The 23,613-nt window shown below is 45.4% G+C and overlaps 1 protein-coding gene across 1 annotated transcript in view; it reads right to left on the bottom strand.

Moving 5' to 3' along the window:
- LOC139338966 (contactin-associated protein-like 4) overlaps positions 1 to 22,106 on the bottom strand; it is an 83,493-nt gene extending 61,387 nt beyond the window's left edge. The window contains exon 1 of the mRNA XM_070974342.1: positions 21,944 to 22,106. Coding sequence (XP_070830443.1) covers positions 21,944 to 22,028 — 85 coding nt within the window. The 5' untranslated portion in view covers positions 22,029 to 22,106. The remainder of the gene's footprint in view (positions 1 to 21,943) is intronic.
- Positions 22,107 to 23,613: the final 1,507 nt, after the last annotated feature.

The following is a 23,613-nucleotide window of genomic DNA, read 5'->3' as shown; positions in this document are numbered from 1 at the left end:
TGAGCTGCTGCTTTAATGTCAGCTGAGTGGAAACAGGCCTTTGACATTACGCTCCAGACTCTCAGTGAACAGAAAGTAGTTCATAACAGCAGGCTGATCCAGGAATATCTCCCCTCAGCACGAGTATAAATAGTTTTTTGTGGTTGAAAATCATAAAAGCAGCAGGCAGGAAGCGTCCAAACTTTTCTTCAGAGTGAAAAACACAGCTGAGTGGTTCACAGAGCAGGGATCGATAGTAAAAACCACGCTGAGGATATCAGGAGACGGATTATTCTCCATCTTTTAGTGCGAGCGGAAAAACCGGAGGATTGTTGAAAACAGCGGGACGGGAGCTCGCTGGCGCTGAGAGGTGAGAGCTTTGCACCTCAAAATGATCAGCTTTCCACATCCCAAGAAGTCTAAGAGAAGTTTGCTGGGGCAGGTTTTAGTTTCACCAGAGCGAAGGGTGAATATTCACAGGAGGGTCAGAGTGGAGTCCAATCACTGAGGAGCAGCAGTCTAATGTTCCCCAGGTGGAAACAGGGCTTTCGGCTCTAATGGCACCATATTAGATGAATGAACAGAGTAATAATGTCCAGTTGGATGAATGAATGGTGTAATTCTGTGAACGCTGTAATCATGTCGCGCTGTGGAGATGAATGGCGTCCTGACTGGCTCGTTACAGGCTGGATGCTGATGGAGACGAATCAGCGTTGTCAGAAGAAACCTTTGCTCTTCAATGACTTATGACAGGCTGCAATAAAAACATCATATATTATACGCTGCATAATGCAATAATGAATGTTATTTGGGCCTGTTTTAATGACGCATGCAGAAACCCTTGACTGGGGGTGTACTGCTATGTAAAAGTGCATAATATGGAGGAATAATAAAGTACATGAGACACAGTATGAATGCACAGCGTGACTGTAGCCCACACACACTCGTGAACATCAGCTCAGTAAATATTCATAGCTTTCCTGTAACTGTAAGCCAAAACCAAACTGACGCTGCCTCCATCTAAAGCCTCTCTGTTAATGGATGTTGTTCTCCACCGCCGAGACAAGAGCCAATTACCATGATTCACGCTACGGTCCGATCCCGGCCCACAACTCTCATGCCGAGGCTTCAACTTTGATTACTCTGTCAACATCAGCGTACTTCATCTGAACAACGCGAGGTCTTCATCAGCCTCTTGATATCCACCGCGGCCTGCTGGTTTGACTGACGCTGCGTTTGTCGGGCCGCATTTTAACCTGAAGCGTTCACAAGTTAACGAGATGGACGCCACAACAGCGTCAGATCACACTCAAAGTAACCGCCATGAAATTATGAGTGCGACAGCTGTCATTTTAAGCATTACCATAGCTTTTATAGCTGAACTCTGAAACTTAAGCATAATTATAGTGTTCAAGGAAATGCGAAATCAAGAAAAGTGCACCTTCCCCGTTTAGTGACAAACAGCAGGTTCTCTGGCACATTTGTTAAAACGCAGCTAACACAGCGAAGAGGCCAGAGGTCCAGCCATCTGCTGTGTGGAGGTCGCACCGGATTACCTGAATTTAACTCATGTCCAGTGGTGCTGCTAGGGTCTCTTGGGGCTCCAAGCAAGAAATCCCGGGGGCCCCCACCCCATCCATGCACGCCACAAAAATTTGCACCCATAAATGCACAATTTCCGGGACATTTGAGATGAATACTGAAAAAATAGATCAGTGGTTCTCAAAGTGAGGTCCAGGGACCAACAGAGGTCCCCGAAAGCCCAGACCTATCAATAATCGTTGTTGTAAATAAGTGGCCGGGCCCCCCCCTAATGGATAGCGGCTCCAAGCAACTGCCTGGCTTGCTGGTCTGCAAGCCCCGCCCCTGCTCATGTCTCCCTTTAAATGTGGTAACGAGAGGCTGATAATTAACAAACGAGACCCATCACAGGTTAATATTTTGGGAAACAAGCTAACTTAGCTTAGCTTAGCTAGCCTAGCGCTAGCACCTCTACAGCGCTGTAATTAGTATTCTGCATTTTTTGTTCTTAATATAACATAATATTCTACACTAATGCACCCCTTTGAAACATTTTGGGGCTTTAAAATAACTACTAATGTAGTATTTTCACATCGCGGTATCTCTGCTTTTACTTCTTTAAAGAACCTGAGTACTGCTTCAGAGTTAGTGTAAAGATCAACCTTCTCTTCTGTGGTTTGGCTACAAGCGTCTTTCACTGCAGGATGAAATGGTAAAGCCTACGCTTACAGCAGGGAACAGCAGGTGTGTTTTAATAATGCAGGTCCAAGAGTTCTGTTCAAAATGACACGTATCAAACAACGGAGGCAAAAAAAAGGCAGCAGAAGAAGAGCGACTTCCTCATCTGCTTCCAGCGCAGCCGAACAAAACGTGTCACAGTGTTTTAATAAAGAAAGGTTAAAGACGACAGGCGGCAGTGACATCTGACATGCTAACACTGCGCTCATGATGACATGTTTTCTTCTGCGTTATGTGAAATATGCACATGCCCCAGCACATACACTTATCTTTGGAGTCCCTCTGGGTGCTTATGCTATAGCAGATATATTGGACGGCTATTGCTGAAAAACGCCAGCCATAAATAGCATCAAATACGGGGCTTAATAAAGTGACGTGGGACAAAATGGGTCGTACAGTGATGAACCCACAGAGAATTATCACTAACACTGTTTTGGTTGAGTCTCGCCGCTCTCATCAGCCTCATTTCCAGCAGACAGATGAAGCTAACGACCGGCTGGTGAACACAGTGGAGCATTTAGCATCTCAAGGCTCAGATATTTCTCTCAGGAGACGGCAGAGACAAAACGGCGCTAAATGTGAAATGGCCAGTTTATTATGACAGCGTTAAACGTGAAAATGTTAGCTGCTTTTTCTACTGCCCACAAGTGGACAGAAAATCACCTCTGAGCATCACTGGGAGTCTGCTGTGAGCAGCAGAGTGGTTTGAGCTTCATACATAATAAGTTCCACTGTTTTAAATGCAGTCTGCTCCTCTGAAGCTCCTCCTAATAGTCTTCATCCCCACAGGCCGTGGCCTAACAGACTCTTGTTACTGTGGGTGGTGGGGGAGCCCTCGGCGTGAAAAGCAGGTGAATTACAGTAGTCTGAAGAGGCGAAACGAGAGGGACAGCTCTCCAATACTGAGTGCTGTAATCCCTGAGGAGATAATGTGTGGTGAGAGCACATCCTCGCTGAGGTAACACTCAGCGGAGTGAGAGGCTTTAAAAACACCGGGCCTCTTTTCCTCAGCCGAGCTTTGGCATTTAAGAGTGGACGTCCCTGACAGCGTGACCAGCGGAGCACAAGCGCAGACGGCTCAGACGAAAACGGAGCTAAATGTTGAATACCTGCTGGACTCTGCAGCCACTGAACCCTGAAACTGACCCTGGCTGTGTAGAACAGAGAGCTTTTGAATATTAAACCACCGCGCCGTCCTCCTCGGCACGGAAACAAACTTTCTGTCAGCCTCGACGTCTCACGGAGGGTAAATGTAGAAAAGCCTTTCCAGGACGCCCCTTTCATACCCAATCATGACACTCTCACCTGTTACCAGTGAGCCTGTTTACCTGTGGAAAGATCCAAACAGGTGTTTTTGGAGCGTTCTGTCTGTGAAACGTGTTGCTGCATCAGATTCACAATAAGCAGATATTTACAGAAATCAATGAAGCTGATGAACATTAAAAATTATGTCTTTGTACACTATTTAATTGAGTGATCACAGACTGTTCATTACTGTTGTACACAGCGTCCAAGCTTTCTGGGAATCAGGGTTGTATTTTAGGGATTAACAGCAGCATAAAACACGATTCCTTCGCAAGTCGAGGGGCAACATTCACAAGAATATGTCATTCTGGGATGAGATGATTTTTCAACCTACTGCAGAACATAAGCAGCGACTCTGCTGGCTCATCTCTGCTGAGTTGCAGAATAAAAGCATTAACTGATCTAATACTGGCCCACAAAATATTTGCCTCAGGTGAAACAATAAGAGAAGGGAAGTCGCACAAGGCTCGAGCAGCAAGGGCAGGAAGCCATTATGTTGACGTGAGTGATGGGAAATATGTTTTCATTACAGTCAAATATCCTCCTGGACAGCCATCGCTCACCCTCTGGCTAAGTCTCCCCGTCATTCATTTTCCAGCACATCATTTTGCTGAGATGATAACTGTTGATTTTGACAGCATCAAAAAGCCTCGAACAGATTCTGGAGATTCGAGGCGTTCAGACACTGACGAGGCAGAATAAAAGCAGAGACAGAGAGGAGACCACCTTCACCTGCGTCGTCCACTTTTCTGCTGTTCTGCTGAAATATAAAGCACCCACAGAGTCCACGACAGAGCTGGAGAGCCTGAATACCGATGAGCTCCATCCATCACCGCAGGTCCTGCACTTCAGAGCTCTGTAAGCCCCAAAAACCCAGTTCAGTGCTGCTCAGTATGAGCCGGGACGACGTGTTTAGCTATTCAGAGTGTGTAGCGGTAAGCAGGATAATGAGGCTCCGGCGACGGTTGTTTTTGCTCCGGAGCACTAACAATCATCCTCCAGCAGAAAATGTCGATGTTCATTTTACTAATCCGCCCAACTTCTACCTCGAGTTTGACCCGAAGGGGTTCAGGCCTGCTCCCCCACAGATGTGCACAAACAAAGACTAAAACAGAACATGGTGAGCTGCTTTGCCTTTTTGTTTCTTGAACTTTCTTTGGCACAGTTGGCTTCCTCGCTGTCATAGAGCTCAGAGCTAAAGCGAAAAGCTGCGTTCTGAGTCATAAACTCATTTTTGAGTTTCTTGTTTGGTACAAGTTTGTCAAGAGTTGTTCCCAAAAAGAACCACAAGACCCGAGTCCAAAGCCTGTGCTTCATCTCAGACATGTTAGCACCCTAACCTTCAGAGTTCCCATAGAAAAGCTTAGCGAAGCACTGCTCTTCATCAGAGGCGACAAAGATTCTCAACACACTGTTTGACCAGTGGATCCAAACACGACTCATATCCTCTAATGAACGACCGAGTTTTTAAATTGGCTCTCGATTTACTGTCGCAGAGTTACTGTGATGCTGATATTCATATTGCCTAATCCTAATCAATTCTGAAAAGCACTGGCTCATGCAGCTTTACTTCCTGCAGTCTGCAGCTCTATTAAGCGGAATCATTGAGACGTGCAAATGCAGTTTGCAGCTAGAGTTAATAAAAGGTGATGAAATGTGGGTTTCTAAACGTGATACTCGTGATAAGGACAATATGTAGGACGCTGAGATTCATCAAGGACATCCGCCAGCTGTGATGGAGACTCTCCGCCCAAATGTTCTTGATGTAAAGAACGCTGTGCAGAACACGATGGTCTCAACGCCATTTTAGATGTTTCTCCACCTTCATGCTGCGTCATCGCCCATCTTACAGGAAATAAAAGCAATCACATGTAAGTCGAACATTACTGTTAAGCTGGAAATAGAAGATCAGCGGTTATTATTCTGTTTTTTGTTCAATGTCCCAAAATGCTTTGAAGAGCCAGCTTCCTGTCGGTCTTCCTCTCCACAGACGCTTCCAGCCGGTCTGACAGCTACCAAACTGAGACGCCCGGCACCTTCCGCTGCTTCTTCTTCTTCTAACAACAGGAATGTTTGTTTCTCGTCTCCAGTTCTGCATCCAGCTGTCAAACACACACCTGCATCATGCTGATTCCCTCTGGCCTTCGACCTTTACCCAGCCAGAGAAGACCAGGTAACAAGCTCGTTATGTGGAGCACAAAAAACAGCCCACACAAACAGCATCCTGACGCACACACCACTCTGCATTACATTAATCTATAGCCGCCTTTGAAGGGACAGAACAACCATCCTCATTGAAGAGCGTCACACTGAGCAGCGACGTGGGCGTCTGTGTGGGAGACAGACATCAACCAAATGGAGTGATCAAAACAGCGCTGAGCCACATCACGGCAGCATTTAAAACCTCGCCATCTTTAAACCGCCAGGTTCAACTCACACAAACGCAGACAGAGCTGAAACGAGCTGCCGACAAACACGGCGTCCACCAGGGCTCAGCTCAAACGCTGAGAATCAGAAGGCCAGAAATATGCAGATTTAGAGGGAACGCTGCAGGCTACATCACTGCTACTAATGGCTCCAGGAGGAGATATGTATAATAAAATATCTACTAATTCACCGGCTGCACTAAGTAAATAATTTGAATATATTTGCCTGCAAATGTCTCTTAATAGAGAGCAGCGGACCAATGAGTCTCCGCGGAGAAAGAAAAAACTGTTGGGCACAAAATGTAATTTTGTTCTGTCATTCAAATAAAATACACAGCACGAGGATATTCGCATCATCCAAGCACCTCAGCAAATCTAATTTATTTCAAAAATGAAACTCTGAATTGGACACTGGGGATTCATAAAACTGAAACCTCTGCATTGCACCAGCAGAAGAGCTTATTCTACAAACTATCTTTATGCAAATGAGAGCCAGAGCAGCATACTGTACCTTTTGTCTTGTTCTGGGGACAGTAGACAGTCCACTGCAAAGTTACAGCGGAGCCTCGTACTGTGGTGTGAGACTGCGTACCTTACTGTCTGCTAGTGAATGTTTTGGGACCCTCCTGAAAGCGAGATGATGCATTTCCATGTATAATGTTAACGAGGATCCAGTCCAGGTGAAGAAGGCAAAACTGTGTTATGAACAGAAATCACCCTGAAGCTTCCCCTGTTGGTTATTCACATGGAGACAATTCATCTTTATATCACAAGTTTCCTGAAATGTTATGTTTAAAGAATAGGTATTATCTGACCAAACGTGCCAGTTTGCAGATTAACATTTCCAGATTAGAAATCTGAACATGAACATTCAAAGTTCTTGTTCCATTTTGAGAGACAGAACAATTTTTGCCATGTTTTTAGAAATAAAATGTTCCATCGATCAGGCCATGAATGATATATAAACAAGCCCCTGTGGAAAAGCCCTCAGAGAGCAGGTAGGAATAAAAGCAGAGAGTTGGTGTAAATGCTTTTGAGAAAACATCCTTTAAAAAACTTTTAGACAAACAAAAACACGACAGGTGATGTGGTAAAAATAAACATCACCATTAAACCTCCCCAGGCGTTTACTGACATGAAGACTTTTTTTTTCTGAAATGCTATGTAAATACTGTATTTGTACAGCCTGTTGAATTTAGCATTACTGCGTCAATTTCACAAAAAACTATGTGAGCAGAATAATTTGATAACAATCATGTTTAAATTCTACACACTGAGGCTTTAAAGGCTGTATGAGCACCGACAATAATATTCAACATATCAGCACATTATCAGTGTTGAAACACTCCAACATTTCGTATTTCATCCTGTAAATGTCGCCCGGCTCGAGCTCTGGCTGTCAGTCAGCGCTGCCAGGAAACTGAACGTGACAGAAGATATCTGGATTGATTTTGTTCTTGGGTAAAAAGGGTCCAGGTCTGGTTAGAGATCACTCCACGGTGAAATGTACCGAGGGTCGGCTGAAGCCCAGTGTTCATGTTTAACGTCTGGCGTATCGCGAGGCCCCGCAGCGGGTCTCAGGCTGCGTCGCCATAAATCATCATAAACCACATCAACGTCCAGCCCTGACCCGGCTCACCTTTAGCTCACTCCGCCTTAAATCTACATCAGCTGAGGCTAAACGGCTAAACTCACAGAACATTAACCATCACATCAACGGCAGGCAAAGCTGCACTTCTCTGCCACTTTCACTTTAAAGGCTTGTCAGACACAGTTGTGCTCCAGCAGGGTGCCAAGAAGAAGAGAGCTATCTGGGAAATATTAAAGAGTGTGTGTGTGTGTGTGGGGGGGGGGGGGGGGGGGGACCATTTCCACTTTCTCTCTAACAGCTGGTCCAAGGAGACCAGAAACCCTCACTGCACTGGCACCGCAATAACACAGTTTATATCAGCAACAAAGGAGGGAAATTGGACGACGTGACTAAAGGCATCCATGGAGATCTCGTCCTGTGTGTGTGTGTGTGTGTGTGTGTGTGTGTGTGTGTGTGTGTGTGTGTGTGTGTGTGTGTGTGTGTGTGTGTGTGTGTGTGTGTGTGTGTGTGTGTGTGTGTGTGTGTGTGTGTGTGTGTGTGTGTGTGTGTGTGTGCGTGTGTGTGTGTGTGTGTGCGCACAGCCTGTTTCCACCTTCACTGAAGCACAACAGGAGCTGCATCACAGCATCTACTTAGTTAGACTCCCTCTGGAGACATTAGAAGTGTTCCTTAAAGAAACTTCTCTGCAGATGATGTGATGTTCTCCATCTTCTCCTGCGTCTCACACACTCAGAGCTCAGCTTTCCTGAGGATGGAAACACAAAGACACTTGGATTTCTTTAACGAAGAGTTTCGGTTTTTTCACGCGACGGCGTAACCGGATGACGCTGAGGTCAAAACCCTGACAGACTCCAATTAGAGCTCCAGTCAGAAATGTACGATATGGTGGTGAGGGTCTCCTGTCAGAGCGTGTGGGAACGGTCACATCCCCCTGAACAGGCTGATCTTCAGAAACAGAGGCTTCAGTCCACAGAGAGGCTTTTTCCAGAGGAGGACATTCACACCAGATAACGCATAAACTAACAAACTTCACACCAAAGAGACTCTCCTCGTCCTGTTCAGAGCGACGCTGCTGATGGTGGCGGTGAGGGAGCAGAGGACCATATTACACACATTTGTTCTCTGCCTGCCTTTAATTGAATCTTCTGCTGAAGCTTGAGGTCAATTTAACCTCTGAGTTGATGATGCACTTCTCAGAAATTCAATTTGTTGTTGTTTGTTTGTCCAGGTTAGAATTTCTCATCGTGCTGCGAGGCGGCTGGTGAAGACCTGAGAAGCTCCTGCAGCTGCTCTCCTGCTCCCTGAGGAGCTTCAGACGGCCCTGAGAGAGCGCTCAGGATTTGACCTGGGTAGCAGTTTACATTACAGCAGAGAAATAACAAAATCTGCGTCAGCGATCCCTCCCACGTTCCCTCATTCACTGCTCCCCACATCACAGATGTTGATGGTCTACAGAGAGCACTGAATTCAATTTGTGGGACTGTGAAGAGAAAGCAGCGTTCATGCCATGGCCACTTCCACTGTTCCACTGTCTGAGCGCACTGCAGAGTGGATGAATATCACACTCAAATAAAATGATGGAGAGTAAACATTTATTGTAAACAGTGAGCAATTTCAGCCACGGCCAGCGTAATGCTGAAGTAACACGCTGCAATAACGACTAAATAATCGAGTATTATCAGGCAAATGCCAACACCTTGCTCTAGGTGAGGTTAAATTAGGGTTAAAGAGGGAAGCACGTAACGTTTCTGTGTTTACACCAGAATATTTCACACTTTACATCCCTGATTCATGGTTATCCTGTTAAAAACTGTATCTGAAGCAGATTTTACTTTAACGCTGCATCAACTGAAATTCTGTGGCCACTTCAACTGTTACAGCAAAGGTGTGAGAAAACTTCTGGCGCAGAGTGACATGAAGTCCCTGCAGCAGAGGGAATCATCAGGCTCTTTAGCAGCTACGCGCTCGTTGTGTTCACTGTGCTAACTGCCTGCTGTTTGCTGCTGGGTTGGTCGCAAACAGCTGACAGCTCCATCTAGAAACACGGCTGACGAGGTGAGCTAAAAGACACTAAAATGCTCCGTAGAGCCGCAGAGTTGGGTGTTCATTCATTCCTCATGAGCGAAAGAAACTGATAAAGAAGCTGATGAGTGCAGCTTTAAACTGGTCATTGGTGGCGGACTCTGTAACCTGTCTGATGCAGCCTGTGTTCATATCCTCAGCACACCATCACATTTAACTGTGCGTGATGAGGAGGGTTCTTTACACTCAAACTTATCCTGTGGCGATTGTTTAAGGTAGCGCTGACAGATCCAAACGACAGCAGGGAGCCGTTTCTTAAACTTTTCTGGCTCGGCATTAATATTTCTGCCAGTGCAGCCTTGCAGAGAGCCGGCACTCCCGAGGGCCGAACACTCAGACGGCCTTAAAAGCCGGCGGGGGTGAAATTGTAGAGGCGGTTGAGAATGTCACAGCAGGCAAACAGACAGGGGAAACTATTAGCTAGACACAGTCAGCATCCTCCTCCTCTGCTCTTCCTCTCAGCCTAATACCTCCTCTGACTCTTCATCTCTTCCAGCTGCTCTTCCTCCTGTTTTCAGCCTTCTCCCACTTTGTTTTCTTCCTCTCTTCTTCATTTCGCTCCCTGTCAGCTTCCCTTCATACCTGCTGTCCTTCCTGTCATCCTCCTCCTCCTCCACCTCCGTCTTATGAAGTCAAATCATCTCAAAGATGTGATGCGGTGCATCCAGAAAACAGCTGGCACCCATAGACACACACGCGCACGCACGCACACACATGGGAAAGCCATTGAGGGATGAAATGGGAAATGCAGTAGAAATGTCACTGCAGTTGTGAGAAACACAGAGGGAATACTCCTACAGACAGCCTGCAGATCTGACCCCTAAAGTTTATCCTCTCATACTTTTTACCGCTCTTCCTCCTCGTCTTTCCTCCTCTCCCACGCCACCCGTCGTCCTCCTCCTCTGTCCTCACCTCTGATGAAGCTCTGTCTCGTCGTGTTGAGACTCAGCCTGCCTCATCCGTCTTTAATGGCCACTGACTCAGCTCTGTCCTCCTCTCTAATCCAAACTGACCGGCCCTGCTTCTTCTCATCAGCAGTCACTCCAGAGGCAGGCGGCAGAGCTGTGGTCACCAGGTTCATAAAAATACACACCGGAGGCAGCGTCAGACTGTGATCAGTGTGTAAAGACGACACCTCAGAGCCTCAGCTGTGGCTTATGACGGGCCAGCAAACGCATTACAAAGGTAAGTCTCATATTAAGTATGAAGCGCTACTCTATTCTGTATTTAGAGACTTTTGACAATAAAAACATCTAAATTAATACTGAATTATGAACAAAGCATGACATGGAAAAGCCTCCCTGCAGGACGCGGGCTGATGGAAACAAAGGAGCAGCCTCACAGTGAGAAGTCGTTCTGGTGCCAAAATGTGAGGCTGGAAATCTGTCAGGGCTTTCAGTGACGTCAAAGTCGCTCACAGGGTGGACTCCTCCACAAGTGGCTGAGGTACAACAACGCTGTCGAGAAAAGCCGGTTTAATCTGCTACGTCGATCCAGGGAACGGGGGTGTTTCGGGGTCCTTCATCAGAGTCTAATGATTTTATCATTTGTAGATTTAAATCTGCTGCCTTGTGAAAAGAAAGTTGTGGTGGATATTTGTGGTTCCCAGAGGATACACTCTAATGCTAATGCTAATGCTAATGCTAATGCAAAAAGCTTGTCACCTTCTTACTGTTAATGTACAGCTTGTATTGTTTTGGTTGTATTATTATTACAGAACGTGTCATTCTTTGGAATAAAATGTTGTATTTGCACAACCGCAGCATTGACTTTCCTCAGTGTGGACAATCTGTCTCGTCAAAGGATTGTCCCTGCAGTAATAGAGACTGAAAGAGCATGGTGACCTTGGTAACTAATGCAGTTACAGTGGGGAAATTTAATGTCCCCACTAAAATATCCAATTACAACAGTCATAACTAATGTATCCACTGGTGCAAAAAGAGTTTTAAGAGGAAAATCCATTTGTTGTTTGAGTGTGCGCTCTCAAAGTGACTGAGTATCATGACCTCAGCAGATGAAGGCTGATATCTGAGGCGACAAGAAGTCATCTTCGATGTCGACTGCTCCGGCTGACAAATGGCTTCATTTTTTGGAGGCAGACTTCTTCTGGGGACGGCCTTGAACAAATACAGCAGAGCAGCAGGTCCTAATATCAAATGGATGGACAGCGGTCCTCTGTCAGCTCCATCACTTAACTACCTGTTCCTGGGTCAGTAAATCCAGATTCATGACTGGTGGCCCCACATTCGTTCTGTAACCTTGACTTCATCAGATCTCATTCATGGCTCCACTATGCCTGCACACATTTCCATAAATGACACTGAAGAAGAAAAATGACAGGGATTTAAGCTCAGCTGCTTTCCTTTCTCCTCATCCTGGCTCGAGCTGATGCCCCCTCATGAATCACAAAGGGGAACCATCTAAATGCTTAAGCACTGAATGTGGAGTGCCTCAAGGTTCAGTGTTAGGACCAAAGTTATTTATATTGTACATTAAAGATGTATGTGACGTGTCATTGTGTTCATGGTATAACTTTAAGCATAGATCTGTAAGAACCAACTTAAAGCAAACGTGTACGGCTGCTGTTGGTGTTAAGAGGTGGAACTCGCTGACAAAGAGAGAGAAAAGTTGGACAAATATTTCTCAGTTTAAGAAAATGTGCAAAGAGAGGCTGAGTGCATTATATGGGAATGTGGGATAGCAAAGGAGCTTGTAAAAAACAAAACTAAAATTGTATGGAGGAAAAGGGAATCTGTACTCTTTATATATGTGTGTATGTGTGTGTATGTGTAGTATTTATTTTCTATTTTGCATTATTGTTATGGTCATATGTTGGAAAAAGGTAAACAGTCTTCTGACAATTCATCTGCTTGTATTTGTTTGAGAAAGGAGCAGGTATTTTAAGTTTTCCCCGCTCCTTTCCGATCTATGCTGACTGATTGGAATAAATAAATAAAGGACTGGAGGTTTCCTGGGAATTTCGCCCCGGCCACACAAAGCTGTACGTTCTTCTTTTCTTCTTCGTGCTTTGTTCTTCTCAGCGCGAAACACCAGTTCACTGAGAAGCGATAAATTCCCATGGAACGAGGCTTTACCTCACCTAAAATACGCTCTGGTTTACACTTTCCATCCTCAGCATTTTCTTTGCCAGATTAATCCTGGAGGAGATGAAGGATAGTTCATGAGCTCAGAGATTTAATCAAGCACTTCTAATATTCCCCTGGAGCATCGGCCGCTTAAATAACCAACTCTTTCTTAAGGCACCCAATAGCCTTCATTGGGTGAGTAATAACACCCCCGAATTTATCATTCAGCCTCCAGCATCTCAATAATTTAATGTAACTCATATTAAATCCCTCCATAGCCTGCAGCAGCTGAATAATCAAACCGTTTTCTTCAACACTGAGCATGTGAATAACCAAACCATGCAGATCTCACGGCCTAATTAGCTGAGACGGTGGTCACCAAGTTCAAAGCAAAGAAAATATGATTACCTGTCCGTCACAGGAGCCCTCATCAAGTTTAACCGCAGGACGACGGGGCAGAGCCCGTCGGAATATGAATGAATTTCACCTCTTCTTCAACAGTCACCCGACTCAGACTCACAAACAACTTCTTAAATGTGACTTTCAGGCAGGCCGAGACGACAAACTTTAAATTGCATTAGCAGTGTGTTGAAAACTTGAGGCCGGACTGGAAACGTGGCGACTCCGAGGAAGCGGTGAGTCACCACCATTGAAACGCCCAGGGACGAGTGCAAATCAGCGCACACACACACACACACACACACACACACACACACACACACACGTGCGCGCGCACACACACACGTGCGTGCGCGCGCACACACACAGTGGGAGTGCAGTGGTGTTATCTGTCATTAGGCTAGGATTAAAGTCATTTAGCGTTGTTGAGATTATCTGTCATTAGGCTATGATTATAGCACACACTCCAGCGGCTCGAAATCAGCTCAGAGGGGAGATAAAAACTTCAGGGAAGACTGAAGAGACCGAGAGAGAGCGAGACGACGGCGACTGGGAAAACAAAAACAGGGCTGAATGATGTGAGGAAAATGTGTTATCGGGATTCTTCTGACTGACGTGCTCCTGAAAATGTAATTATTTCCTAGAAATTCAACTGTACGTTAAACAATTTATGAATGAGCCAAGAATCAATCTTTTTCCTACATGAATAATCTGATAAAATAATGAAGCTGCTCATTGCTGAGGTCCTCCCTGTGCTCGCTCTCTTAAGAAAGCAGAACGTGTCACTTGCTACAGCTCGTTAAGGCTCTAATTATTATTATTATGAAGTATGTTGTTATTATAAAGGTGACTCAATACTCTACTCTGTGCATTTAGAAAACTCAATGAACAGCAGCTGCTACATAAATTCAGCCCAACCTTTTAACCTCTGCGTATGAATCATAAATCAAATTGTACCATCTTCCACCTCGATGTGGAATGCTAACACCTAATGCTAACAACACGGATAATGCCATTTCAATGCTAAGGCATGATAAAGCTAACAACCATGACAATGCTATTTTCAAGCTAACAAATGCTAAAGCTAACAACCCTGATAACGCTATTTTAACGATAACGCATGATAAAGCGAACAACCCTGCTAACATTATTTTAAAGATAACACCTGATAAAACTAACAACTTTGACTGACAACGCTATTTTAACGTTAACTTCTGACAAAGCTAACAACCCCTTTTTTTTTTTTGGCTGTTCTATTTTATATGCCTTTGGAAGGTTTTTAATAACCTGTAGCACAGTGGCACTTTCCTTGGTCAACACTTGTGTCTTATTGTTTTTGTGTTTTCGTTTTTCTGTATGGTTTTATGGCATTGTTGTAAAGCACTTTGGGTACCTTTTTGGTTATTGTAAAGGGCTATATAAATAAAATTTGATTGAATTTGATTGATTGATTGATAAAACTTAAACCATCACAGAGCGGTGAGAAAACATTTGTTGTTAAATGAACCTGCAATCCTGCATTTGTCCATCAAAACAGACGCTAAATATCTGAAATTAAATCACAGTGATACTGGGATACACTTTAACTTCATAGAGTTCTCCATTGGTCAGAGACAGCCTTCCTGTGAAGGCTCACAGGTGTAGCCAAGGTCCACTTGTCCAAAGGTGTCACCCTATACAGTAACTAGGCAGATATGTGCAAGCTGCTAGCTAGCTCCCATTAGCCAATGTTACACTCAGCTCTAATCAATCAAGGAAAAGACATCTGGGCGTACAGTAGTCAGCACTGGTTGAAGAAAGACTCTCAGTAAAGAGCTGTCTTCTGCTTCTTCTTGTTGCTGCTGGTATTTTCTTTTATTTGAAGGTTTTACCACCAGCAGGCTGGCTAGTTAGCGACACTGCTGGTTGGAACGACTGCAGACGTTCAGACACACAGAAGCGGTTCAGTCCTGCTGCTCAGATGCTGAATTATTGCGAGTGAAGAAACACAAATATAAAAGCTCTCGGGACGTATTTCAGCGCCTTTAATTCACTCTGATAAACAGCGCTGGGCAGACCTTGCCCTCGGCACAGACAGAGTACTGAAACAAATGAAATGTGGAGAGAAAGGCTGGCGTGGACGATTGTTAAGTGAATGATGTACTATAGGTTTTCTCTTTGGGGAGTACGCGGCTGAAGGACAGCTTATTTCTTTCAGGAAGCTGTGGTTTTTGTTTGGTTTTGGCCTTTAAATGGCAGATTCTCCTCTGGGTCCAAAAGCTTTTCAGTCAAGGTGATAAGGTCTTTGGCTCCGTGCAGCTTCTGATGACAAAGCCTTTCATTCGTCCGTCCTCTCAATCCAAACCCTCAGCTATAACGTACTTTCTTAAATGTTGTCACTCATCTGAAGACTTTATGGATCTGCTCAGCCTTCACCTCAGCCTTCATTCATCTTGGATTCAGGCTATCAGAACCATTATTACTCTTGTACTTATCTAATCTGGCAACACAGTCCTTCAACAACTAATGCAAGACTTACACACATTTCTACAGTGTGAACTATTTTCTTTAATTCTAACATTTTTATCTACTAGATTTTGTGTTTGATTTTCTTTTTCCAGCTGCAGTGACTCATTTCCCCATTAAAGTTTCAGTTCCTCTCATCTTCTTCAGGCTTTCGTTCTCAAAGGGAGCACAAACGCCGCCTTATCGATCCATCCGGAACCCTCCTCTGTCAATAATGACTAAAGTATCTACGTGCATCTGTTTAATTGAATTACCCCTCAGGTACTTACAAACCTTACACCAGTAACAGTGACCTCATTGTTTAATTCTCAAATTACATTTGATGGCACGATACAGTGGCTACAGGACAACGTGGCATCACCGTGAAGATCAATGAAGTGAATAAATTGTTCCCTGAGTGCTTTAATCTGATTTTTTCTGGGTACAGTTTGGTGCACAACGCGCTCGACTGAAGAGGGAGACTGACCGGGGCTTAAGGCTGCACTAAAACATTATTTTATATTAACAACAGGCCAAATTACTGTGGAATTTGAAAGGAGTTGCTCATCCAGACAATTATCATGTGTGTCTGCTGTTAAACCACATTGTACATTTTAGCCTGTTTTAACTTGTTTTAGTTTTCCAGGATGCAACTTTGCTATTTTAATTCTCATTAATCCTGTTTCTAGTGGCGGCAAATATCAGTTTGCAGCAAAAAAACATGACAACTAGGCAAAGTTAGCACCTAACTTGTGCACATCGTGGAGCATTTGGCAGCTAAACAGAGTTGAATATTAGACTTAAATTCATCAGGTGGCCAGAAACAAAAGTCCAAATGAGCATCATCATCAAGCATCATCAAGTCAGCATTGCTCCGTCTCCTGGAGGCACCAGTTTCCCATGAAAACTCAGAGACCATCAATTTCCACCTGTTACTTTACAGAGTGTATCTAAAAATACTAGAACGTTGCGGACTGACTGTGCTGGGATTTGACAGAAGATGATCAGGCTTTGGTGTAGCTGTGCACAATTAAACAGAGCTTCTCTCAAGAGTCGCCATTTTGCACCAATCAGACACAAGTCATCACATCAGACGTCATGTGGGGAACCAATTTTGGCCCTGAATGAGCCTTTTCAAAGGCCTGATTATAGTGTACTGTGAAGGACTGGGAGCAGCACTCTGTGACACTGGTCTCCCTCTCTACAGCCTTACTCTTCCTCTACTGGAAGCACGATTTTGAGGAAGATCTTGAGTAACAGCAAGGATCAATTCTAAGATCTTTTTTTATATCTAAGCAGGGATTTAAATCAAAAATAGGCTCTTTGTTCATTTACAGCCTGAACCTGATGAACAGCACACAGTCAGATGTTTCTCTTCAGGCAGCTGCATCTTTCCATTTCCCTGTTGAGTCTAAAACAGCCATTTCATTTGACCTGCAGTGGGGAGAGCGACAAACTGAATATGAAGCCGACACACACAGAACATCGAGCATTATGCAGTGAAAACCTGTTTTTAGCTGAAAGATAACTGTGCTTCATTCTTTTAACTCCTGCAGTGGGAGCATGAAAAACAAGGATAATTCTTCAAGGTTTGATGCTTGAAAGGGCCTTCCTCCCATATCAGCATTTTTTAAGTTAAAAAAAAGGATAAAATAGCTTTTTCTCTCAACATTACCCACAATGCAATTCGACGCCGACAGATCAGCTGATTATCTGGCTGCGTTGCGATAGCAGTGGCTCATGCAGCCTTGAGACACTGGCCTCACTGGCACTCCTCCTTTGTTGTGTAAAATTGTAAAACAAAACCTTTAAGTCTTGGTCTAAAGGTTAAACTTGGACTCAGCTTTAAGATGTGTGGTTAGGGGCTGGAGGATGCATTATGTCAGCGAGGGTCCTCGCAAGTATGGTGTAACATGTCTTACAAAGTAAAAGCTTTCTGCTGCTTGACGAGGCCAAACACACTGTGATCCTCTTTGTCCAACTTTACGAGAGAGTTGTATAATTGCCATTGAAGAGCGTGAACGAAACACTTGAGCTGCACCTCGATAACACAACCAAGCAACAACGATCCTCCAGGCCGACATGTTTGGAACATACCAAGTGCGTATCTTCAGAGCAGCTGAGATCCAAAGCAGTAAAAGCAAACCAATCACAGAATTCAGAGGATTTCTGAAGGCATCTGAGGAAAAGCACCAGCTAACAACGCAGCAAAGCTAATTAAATCCACTAATTAATACAGACATGGATTCAAAGTAGTGCGGTGCTCAGAGGAACAGCGAAATAAATCCGAACAAAACAAGTTGTAAGACAACAAAACTTTCTGAGGGCACAATTAGAGGCACAGCAGCAAACCAATAAAGAGTGAAGGAAGCAGAAAGCGTCTCCAGCAGCTTCTCTCTGCTGCCTGTGACGAGTAATGAAACAAACCTCTAGTGGCGTTATTATTGTGACGCAGGGAAGGTCTAAACACTCCTGCAGCTCTCAGACAAATTCTGATCCAATGCCACATATTCAGTCTTAAAATACAAAATATATGACTGTCAGCATCTCTATTAAAGCGTTTGGACACACGAGGCTGAAGCAGCGGAGCACAGAGGCGGAGCACAGACCTCCACCATCAGAAAAAGGCTTAAAGTGCATTTAAAAAGAGCTCAGAAGAAAAAGTTTCAACTTTAATATTTTCTCTGGCTGTAGCCAGTAAGCTTTGTTAGAAATGACTGTGTATGTACGTTTGCATGTATGTGGGAGTTCAGCCGTTCCTAGAAAGCACATTCATCACCACAAAAGAACAGACAGACGCTTGTTTTTACATTCTATGGCACTACCATGGAGTCAGGGGACAGGGACAGGGACAGGGACAGGGACAGGGGCAGGGACAGTTTCAGGTGAAGTCTTTCTCATCGATGCCTGGACTCGGGGATCAAACCACTGTGGTTAACGTCCAGCCTGAGCGACAACCTGCCTCCTCATTCTGAAAACACGTTTCTGTGTTTACGTTAAGCCGCTTACGACACAGTAGGAACCCTCTGAGGAATCGTTGTGTGGGTGAAGAACATCTCACCTTTCCCTTTAACAACGTGACTAACCTGCAGCACACATCAGTAAACGAACAAAACGCTCCCTCCAGCAGCTCTAAGGCACATTTTTGTTTACGTTACGTCATTCGGCTGCTCGTCTCTGAGCTGCTGAACACAGCGACTCTTTCCTGTTGTAACATCAGATGGCGGTTAAACGCACACTGACTTCACGGCCCTGTGGGACAGCTGCTTCACAAGACGACGTCCTTCAATCGTACCACTACTGACTCACTCTCAGCTCCGGCTAACAAGTCATCGGAGCGCCATCTGCGGATGTTAAAATGTGTATTTCTACTCTGTTGTCATTTAGTAGCACCTCCTTAATGAACAGCGAGCTGTCTGCGGGGGGACGTCAAGCTCAGCCAGAAACTTGCAGCTAGGCTCCCAGTTTGAAATCACTATGCCGCTGAGGTTTATGGTCTGAGCATGATGAGCGTGCCGCTGGGTCAGGCCGGGCGAGATAAACATGAGAGACGGACCAAAACTAAAGAGCAGCAGCAGAAAATGCTGATTGCAACGAGGACTGCACTGAATGAAAAGTGATAATGAAATTTCAGTTTTGTAATGACTCATTATTTCCACATTTCTTAAGCTGTCAACCAGGCTCACAGTATCAAACCTCCCAAGAAGGACCACAGCATGAGTCATTTCAGCCCCAAAATGACATTTTGAATGTCCCCACAAGGAAGGCGAGTCCTCACAGTGGGACTGAAAATGAGACACGCAGCCCTCAGAAGCAAGCCTCAGTCCTCCTGACGAGTGCCAGACAACAATACTTCTTCTGTCCAAAAGGTATCCAAAGCAACGAGTATCAGAAACTATCCAATTAGAGCAGAAAGCTGGCTTCCTATTAACTAAATCTTTGGTCACACAGTTCATATCAAGGCGTTTCCATCTACACTGCCTGGTCAGACCTTTCCTCAGGCCTGTGTGTGCGTGTCATGAAGTCAGGTGACCTCACCTTCGACCTGGACAGACGAGTAATGAGTAATGACAGATCCTGTAGATATAAATTGTCTAAGGCAGGTAAAGTACAATTATGGTAAAGAGCTCAAACTAGACACGAGCAGTGAAACACTTGAAACAACACGCAGCTCCAGGAGTATCAAATCATTGTCTCCCTCTCTGTCAGGAGCTTTTTGTTTGATGTAAAAGCTCCATATTGAGCAGTTGAACCATATTAGCTGAATCCAAAAATAACCACCTGAGATGAAAACTACGAAACTACAGTGCAAGTCGGAGGAAAGCAGCAGGAGAGGGAATAAAAACAGAGGGCGGAGGATGAAGGGATGTGGATGGAAAACACAGGCAGAGAGACGAGAAAGGAGACGAGGAGGAACTGAGGAGAGAGGGAGCGACACGGCGGCCGGAGCTCTGTGCTTCAGATGCAGCAGGAGGGCAGAGACCCGGGGGGGGGGGGGGGGGGGGGGGAGAGGACGGAGGGCATAGAAGGAAATAAAGACGTGTGTGCTGGGAGGACAAACGAGGAGGAAACAAGCTGGCAGGGAACAACAGGAAGAGCGAAAAGATGAAGGCTGAAAGAGACAAACAGCAGGAGAATACAAAGAGTCAGGTATTTCACGAGGCTGGAGATGTTTCTTTCATGAAGGGAGGACGGATGAGGAGGTATGCAACCACCGACTCCAACTGCACTCCTCTCATCATTACTCTCTTCCTTCCTTCCTTCCTTCATGTGTGCAGCATTGTCTGACTCAGTGACACGAAACTGCAGCAGAATCAGAATCCCACAAAAACACTTTTATACATAAAATGCCTCAATATTCAGCGTCACCCTTTATTTCCTTTTCATTCACCTCAAAGCTGAAGAATCGCCTCATTAGACTCCACAGTACCAAGATTTTACACTGCTTGTTGCAGCTATATGTTGAAGATAATGAGTGAAGTTTTCAAAGCCAAAACTCTGCGTTTCATGGCTGCACATCCCATCCAATTAAATATTATTTGTGCACCATTTTAAACACGTTTCTGAAAAATTCAGACATATTTGGTGTTTGGTTTTCAGAAGCTTTAGGCTTTAAAATAAAGATCTGTGGGTCTGACTGCGTAGCATGAGTTTGCACTGTAGTAAGTGTGGGCTTTAAGAGGATAAAAGACAATACAGGTGGGCGAGAGGAGAGAGACTGGAGAGGGGGAAAGAAGCAGGGAAGAAAGCCAAGAAACAAACGGAACGTGTCAAATAAAGAGCAGAAACGAGGAGAGGAGGGCACTGTGTTGAGGAAGAGGAGACGAAAACAGGGAGGGGTGGAGGACTTTCTCCGCCATCTGTTCCGATAGAGACATACATCACATATTATCCTCTCTCTCCCCCCGGATTTCCCTCCCTTTCTCTCTCTCCCCCGTCTCAGGCAGCACTCCCCTTCATATTCACACACAGCTTCACCTCTGTGACTGACTGAAGGAAGCCTGGAGTCAAAGCACCTCTCCAACCTGCATCCAACCTCTCCCCCTCTCACGCCTCCACCGTCTGGCTGCTCTCCGGAGACTGAGAGCACAAACGTGGCTCGGTCCCAGGCTGCTCATCATGCTGCTCTGAGCACCAAATTAAGCAGAGAGAGGAGAGATAACCTTGTTTTATGCACACTGTGGATGAGCTGGCTCTGACGGCGGCAGGGACGCGTCTTTCAGCCCACAGAGGGTGAAACACACCGCTGAGACCTGTTTAACATTCAGCCCTGTGAACTAGAAACCTTCTCTGTGCGGCAGCATCCTAACATGCAAAGCTCTCCACGAGGAATTATGACCGCAGTCAGCCAGAGGACCATAAAACCAGTCATTAAAATCTAGTAAAAGACGTGAAATGAGGCACGGGGGTTGGATAAAGTTGGGTTCTAAAAAGACGCAGAAGACACGTTCTGCTGAAAAGAATAACGATGCCGTTCATTAATAAAAGTGATCAGATTCTCCTCAAAACGTCAAACTTAAATCACCATTCACATCACACATCCTCAACTCTCTTATTTCTCTTTAACAACCGAGCGCCGATGCGCAACCGATACGCGCAAAAACCCACAGCGTTCAAGCCACGGACCGTCCTGCGCTTTCCCACATTAACATGGAGAATAAATGAGACAAACAGGTGAAATATCGCTGAATCCAGAAAACAGAAGTCCCGTGTTTTTCCAGGCGGCGTGACAGAAAACTGAAGCCCCGCTTCAAACCGCCTCTCCGGGTCTGCGCTGCCCGGACTCGCTCCGTCTCCTCCGGGAAAAGTGACAGAGCGCACGGCCTGCTCACCTTCTCCGGCGGTCCCGCGCGAGCTGGAGAGAAGAAGGGCGACCTGAACGATAATCCCAGCGACTCCTTTAGTCCCCAGATCCATGATGAAGCGGCGGGAGGCTGCAGAGAAGCCCGGCGGCTGCTGGAGGAGAGAGACGGCCGACCTCCCCTCTCCAGCTCCAAGAGAGATCTCCTCCACCCGGACTGAGGGAGGAGAGAGAGAGGGAGGGAGAGGGAGGGAGGGAGGTTTACTACGCGGTGACGGCTCCAACTTCAGTGCGCCACCTCCTCCTCAGAAAGCTCCCCTTCAGAGTCCCTGGAGCGGTTTCCAAAACCCTGTGCAGTGTCGAGATGGGTCCTCCAGTTTCCCATCCTCCTCTGCGCCGCGCTGCCATCAATTAAAGCTCCACTGATCATCACTCAGAAGGCAGAGAGAGCGATCAACCACACACACACACACACACACACACACACACACACACACACACACACACACACACACACACACACACACACACACACACACACACACACACACACACACACTGTATTATTTGCACATCTTACGTCCCTGAACAGATGGACAACCTGCTGAAAAATATTGGCTTGGGCCAAATTTTTGACCTTAGAAAATTTCAAAAGTTCTGAATTTCCTGTAAAAGTGAAAGAAGGTTTTGTTCATGAATCCATCAGGATACACAGTCAGAAAGACTTTCCTTAATTCTTAATAACTATCAGCTGCTTTCAAGCTTGTGATCTTCTAAATCTGGTGGCAGCATTAAAGATGGAGGTCACTCTTACTGTATGTAAGCTGTACTAGTTGTGTGAAATATAAATTCAAATATTAAAGATTTACATCACTGTTAGAAGGTTCAGGTCAGACATGTTGACTTTATTCCAGATTAACTGTTGAACTCTTCACTCAGAACGGGTCTATTTCCTGGAGCTGGTTGCATCTGCTGCCCATACGTTCACACTTGGCCCATTTCTGTCATGAAATAAACACTTTATTCACAGTATTTAAGTGATGTTAACGTTAAGTTTGTCATGCAGCTGCTCAGCCTTTGCACCTGGCTATTTACAGGACCTGCTTTCATTCAGCGCTGACATTTCACTTTGTTGGAACATAGCATCTCTCTTCATTCATCTCTTAGCAACAAAGCAAACAAGTGTATTTTCCAAAAAATCAAACTATGCCTTCACCGTGACATCAGTAACACTCAGGGTTTGAGTGCTGCTTGTTGGTGAGCATCTCCTGGTTCCGGTTGTGAGGGAAGTCCTCCACTTTGAAGCCAAACAACGATGCCCTCTCTGAGCAACACAGCTGTGAGTTCAATGCCCTCTATTCAAGACAATACGATGGAAAACAAAACGTGGGCTCCTTTACAGCCTCAACCAAAGCAGCTAAACTCTGGGACCATGAAGTCCACTGCAGACTCTCTGAAAAAGGACCACGACGCCAGCGCTGATCAACACAGCTCAAACGCTCAGCAGGCCGCAGCTAAAGTGGCCCAGAAGACATGGAGCTGCCGGCCAGTGTCTGATTACCGACCTCTGGACATCTTCAGAGCCACGGCAGAGGATCCTGGCTCAGCCTCGTGGAGCGAGGCAGAGGAGCTGTGTGAGGTCTTCATCAGGATGAAGGAGGTGGAGTTAGGCAACATGATAGAAGAAAGCTCTGGCTTCAC

Source organism: Chaetodon trifascialis, chromosome 11 (genome assembly GCF_039877785.1).
Source record: "Chaetodon trifascialis isolate fChaTrf1 chromosome 11, fChaTrf1.hap1, whole genome shotgun sequence".
NCBI classification, from domain to species: Eukaryota; Metazoa; Chordata; class Actinopteri; order Chaetodontiformes; family Chaetodontidae; genus Chaetodon; species Chaetodon trifascialis.
Note: the sequence above shows the minus strand (reverse complement) of the source record. Positions and strands in the feature narration are given on the sequence as shown.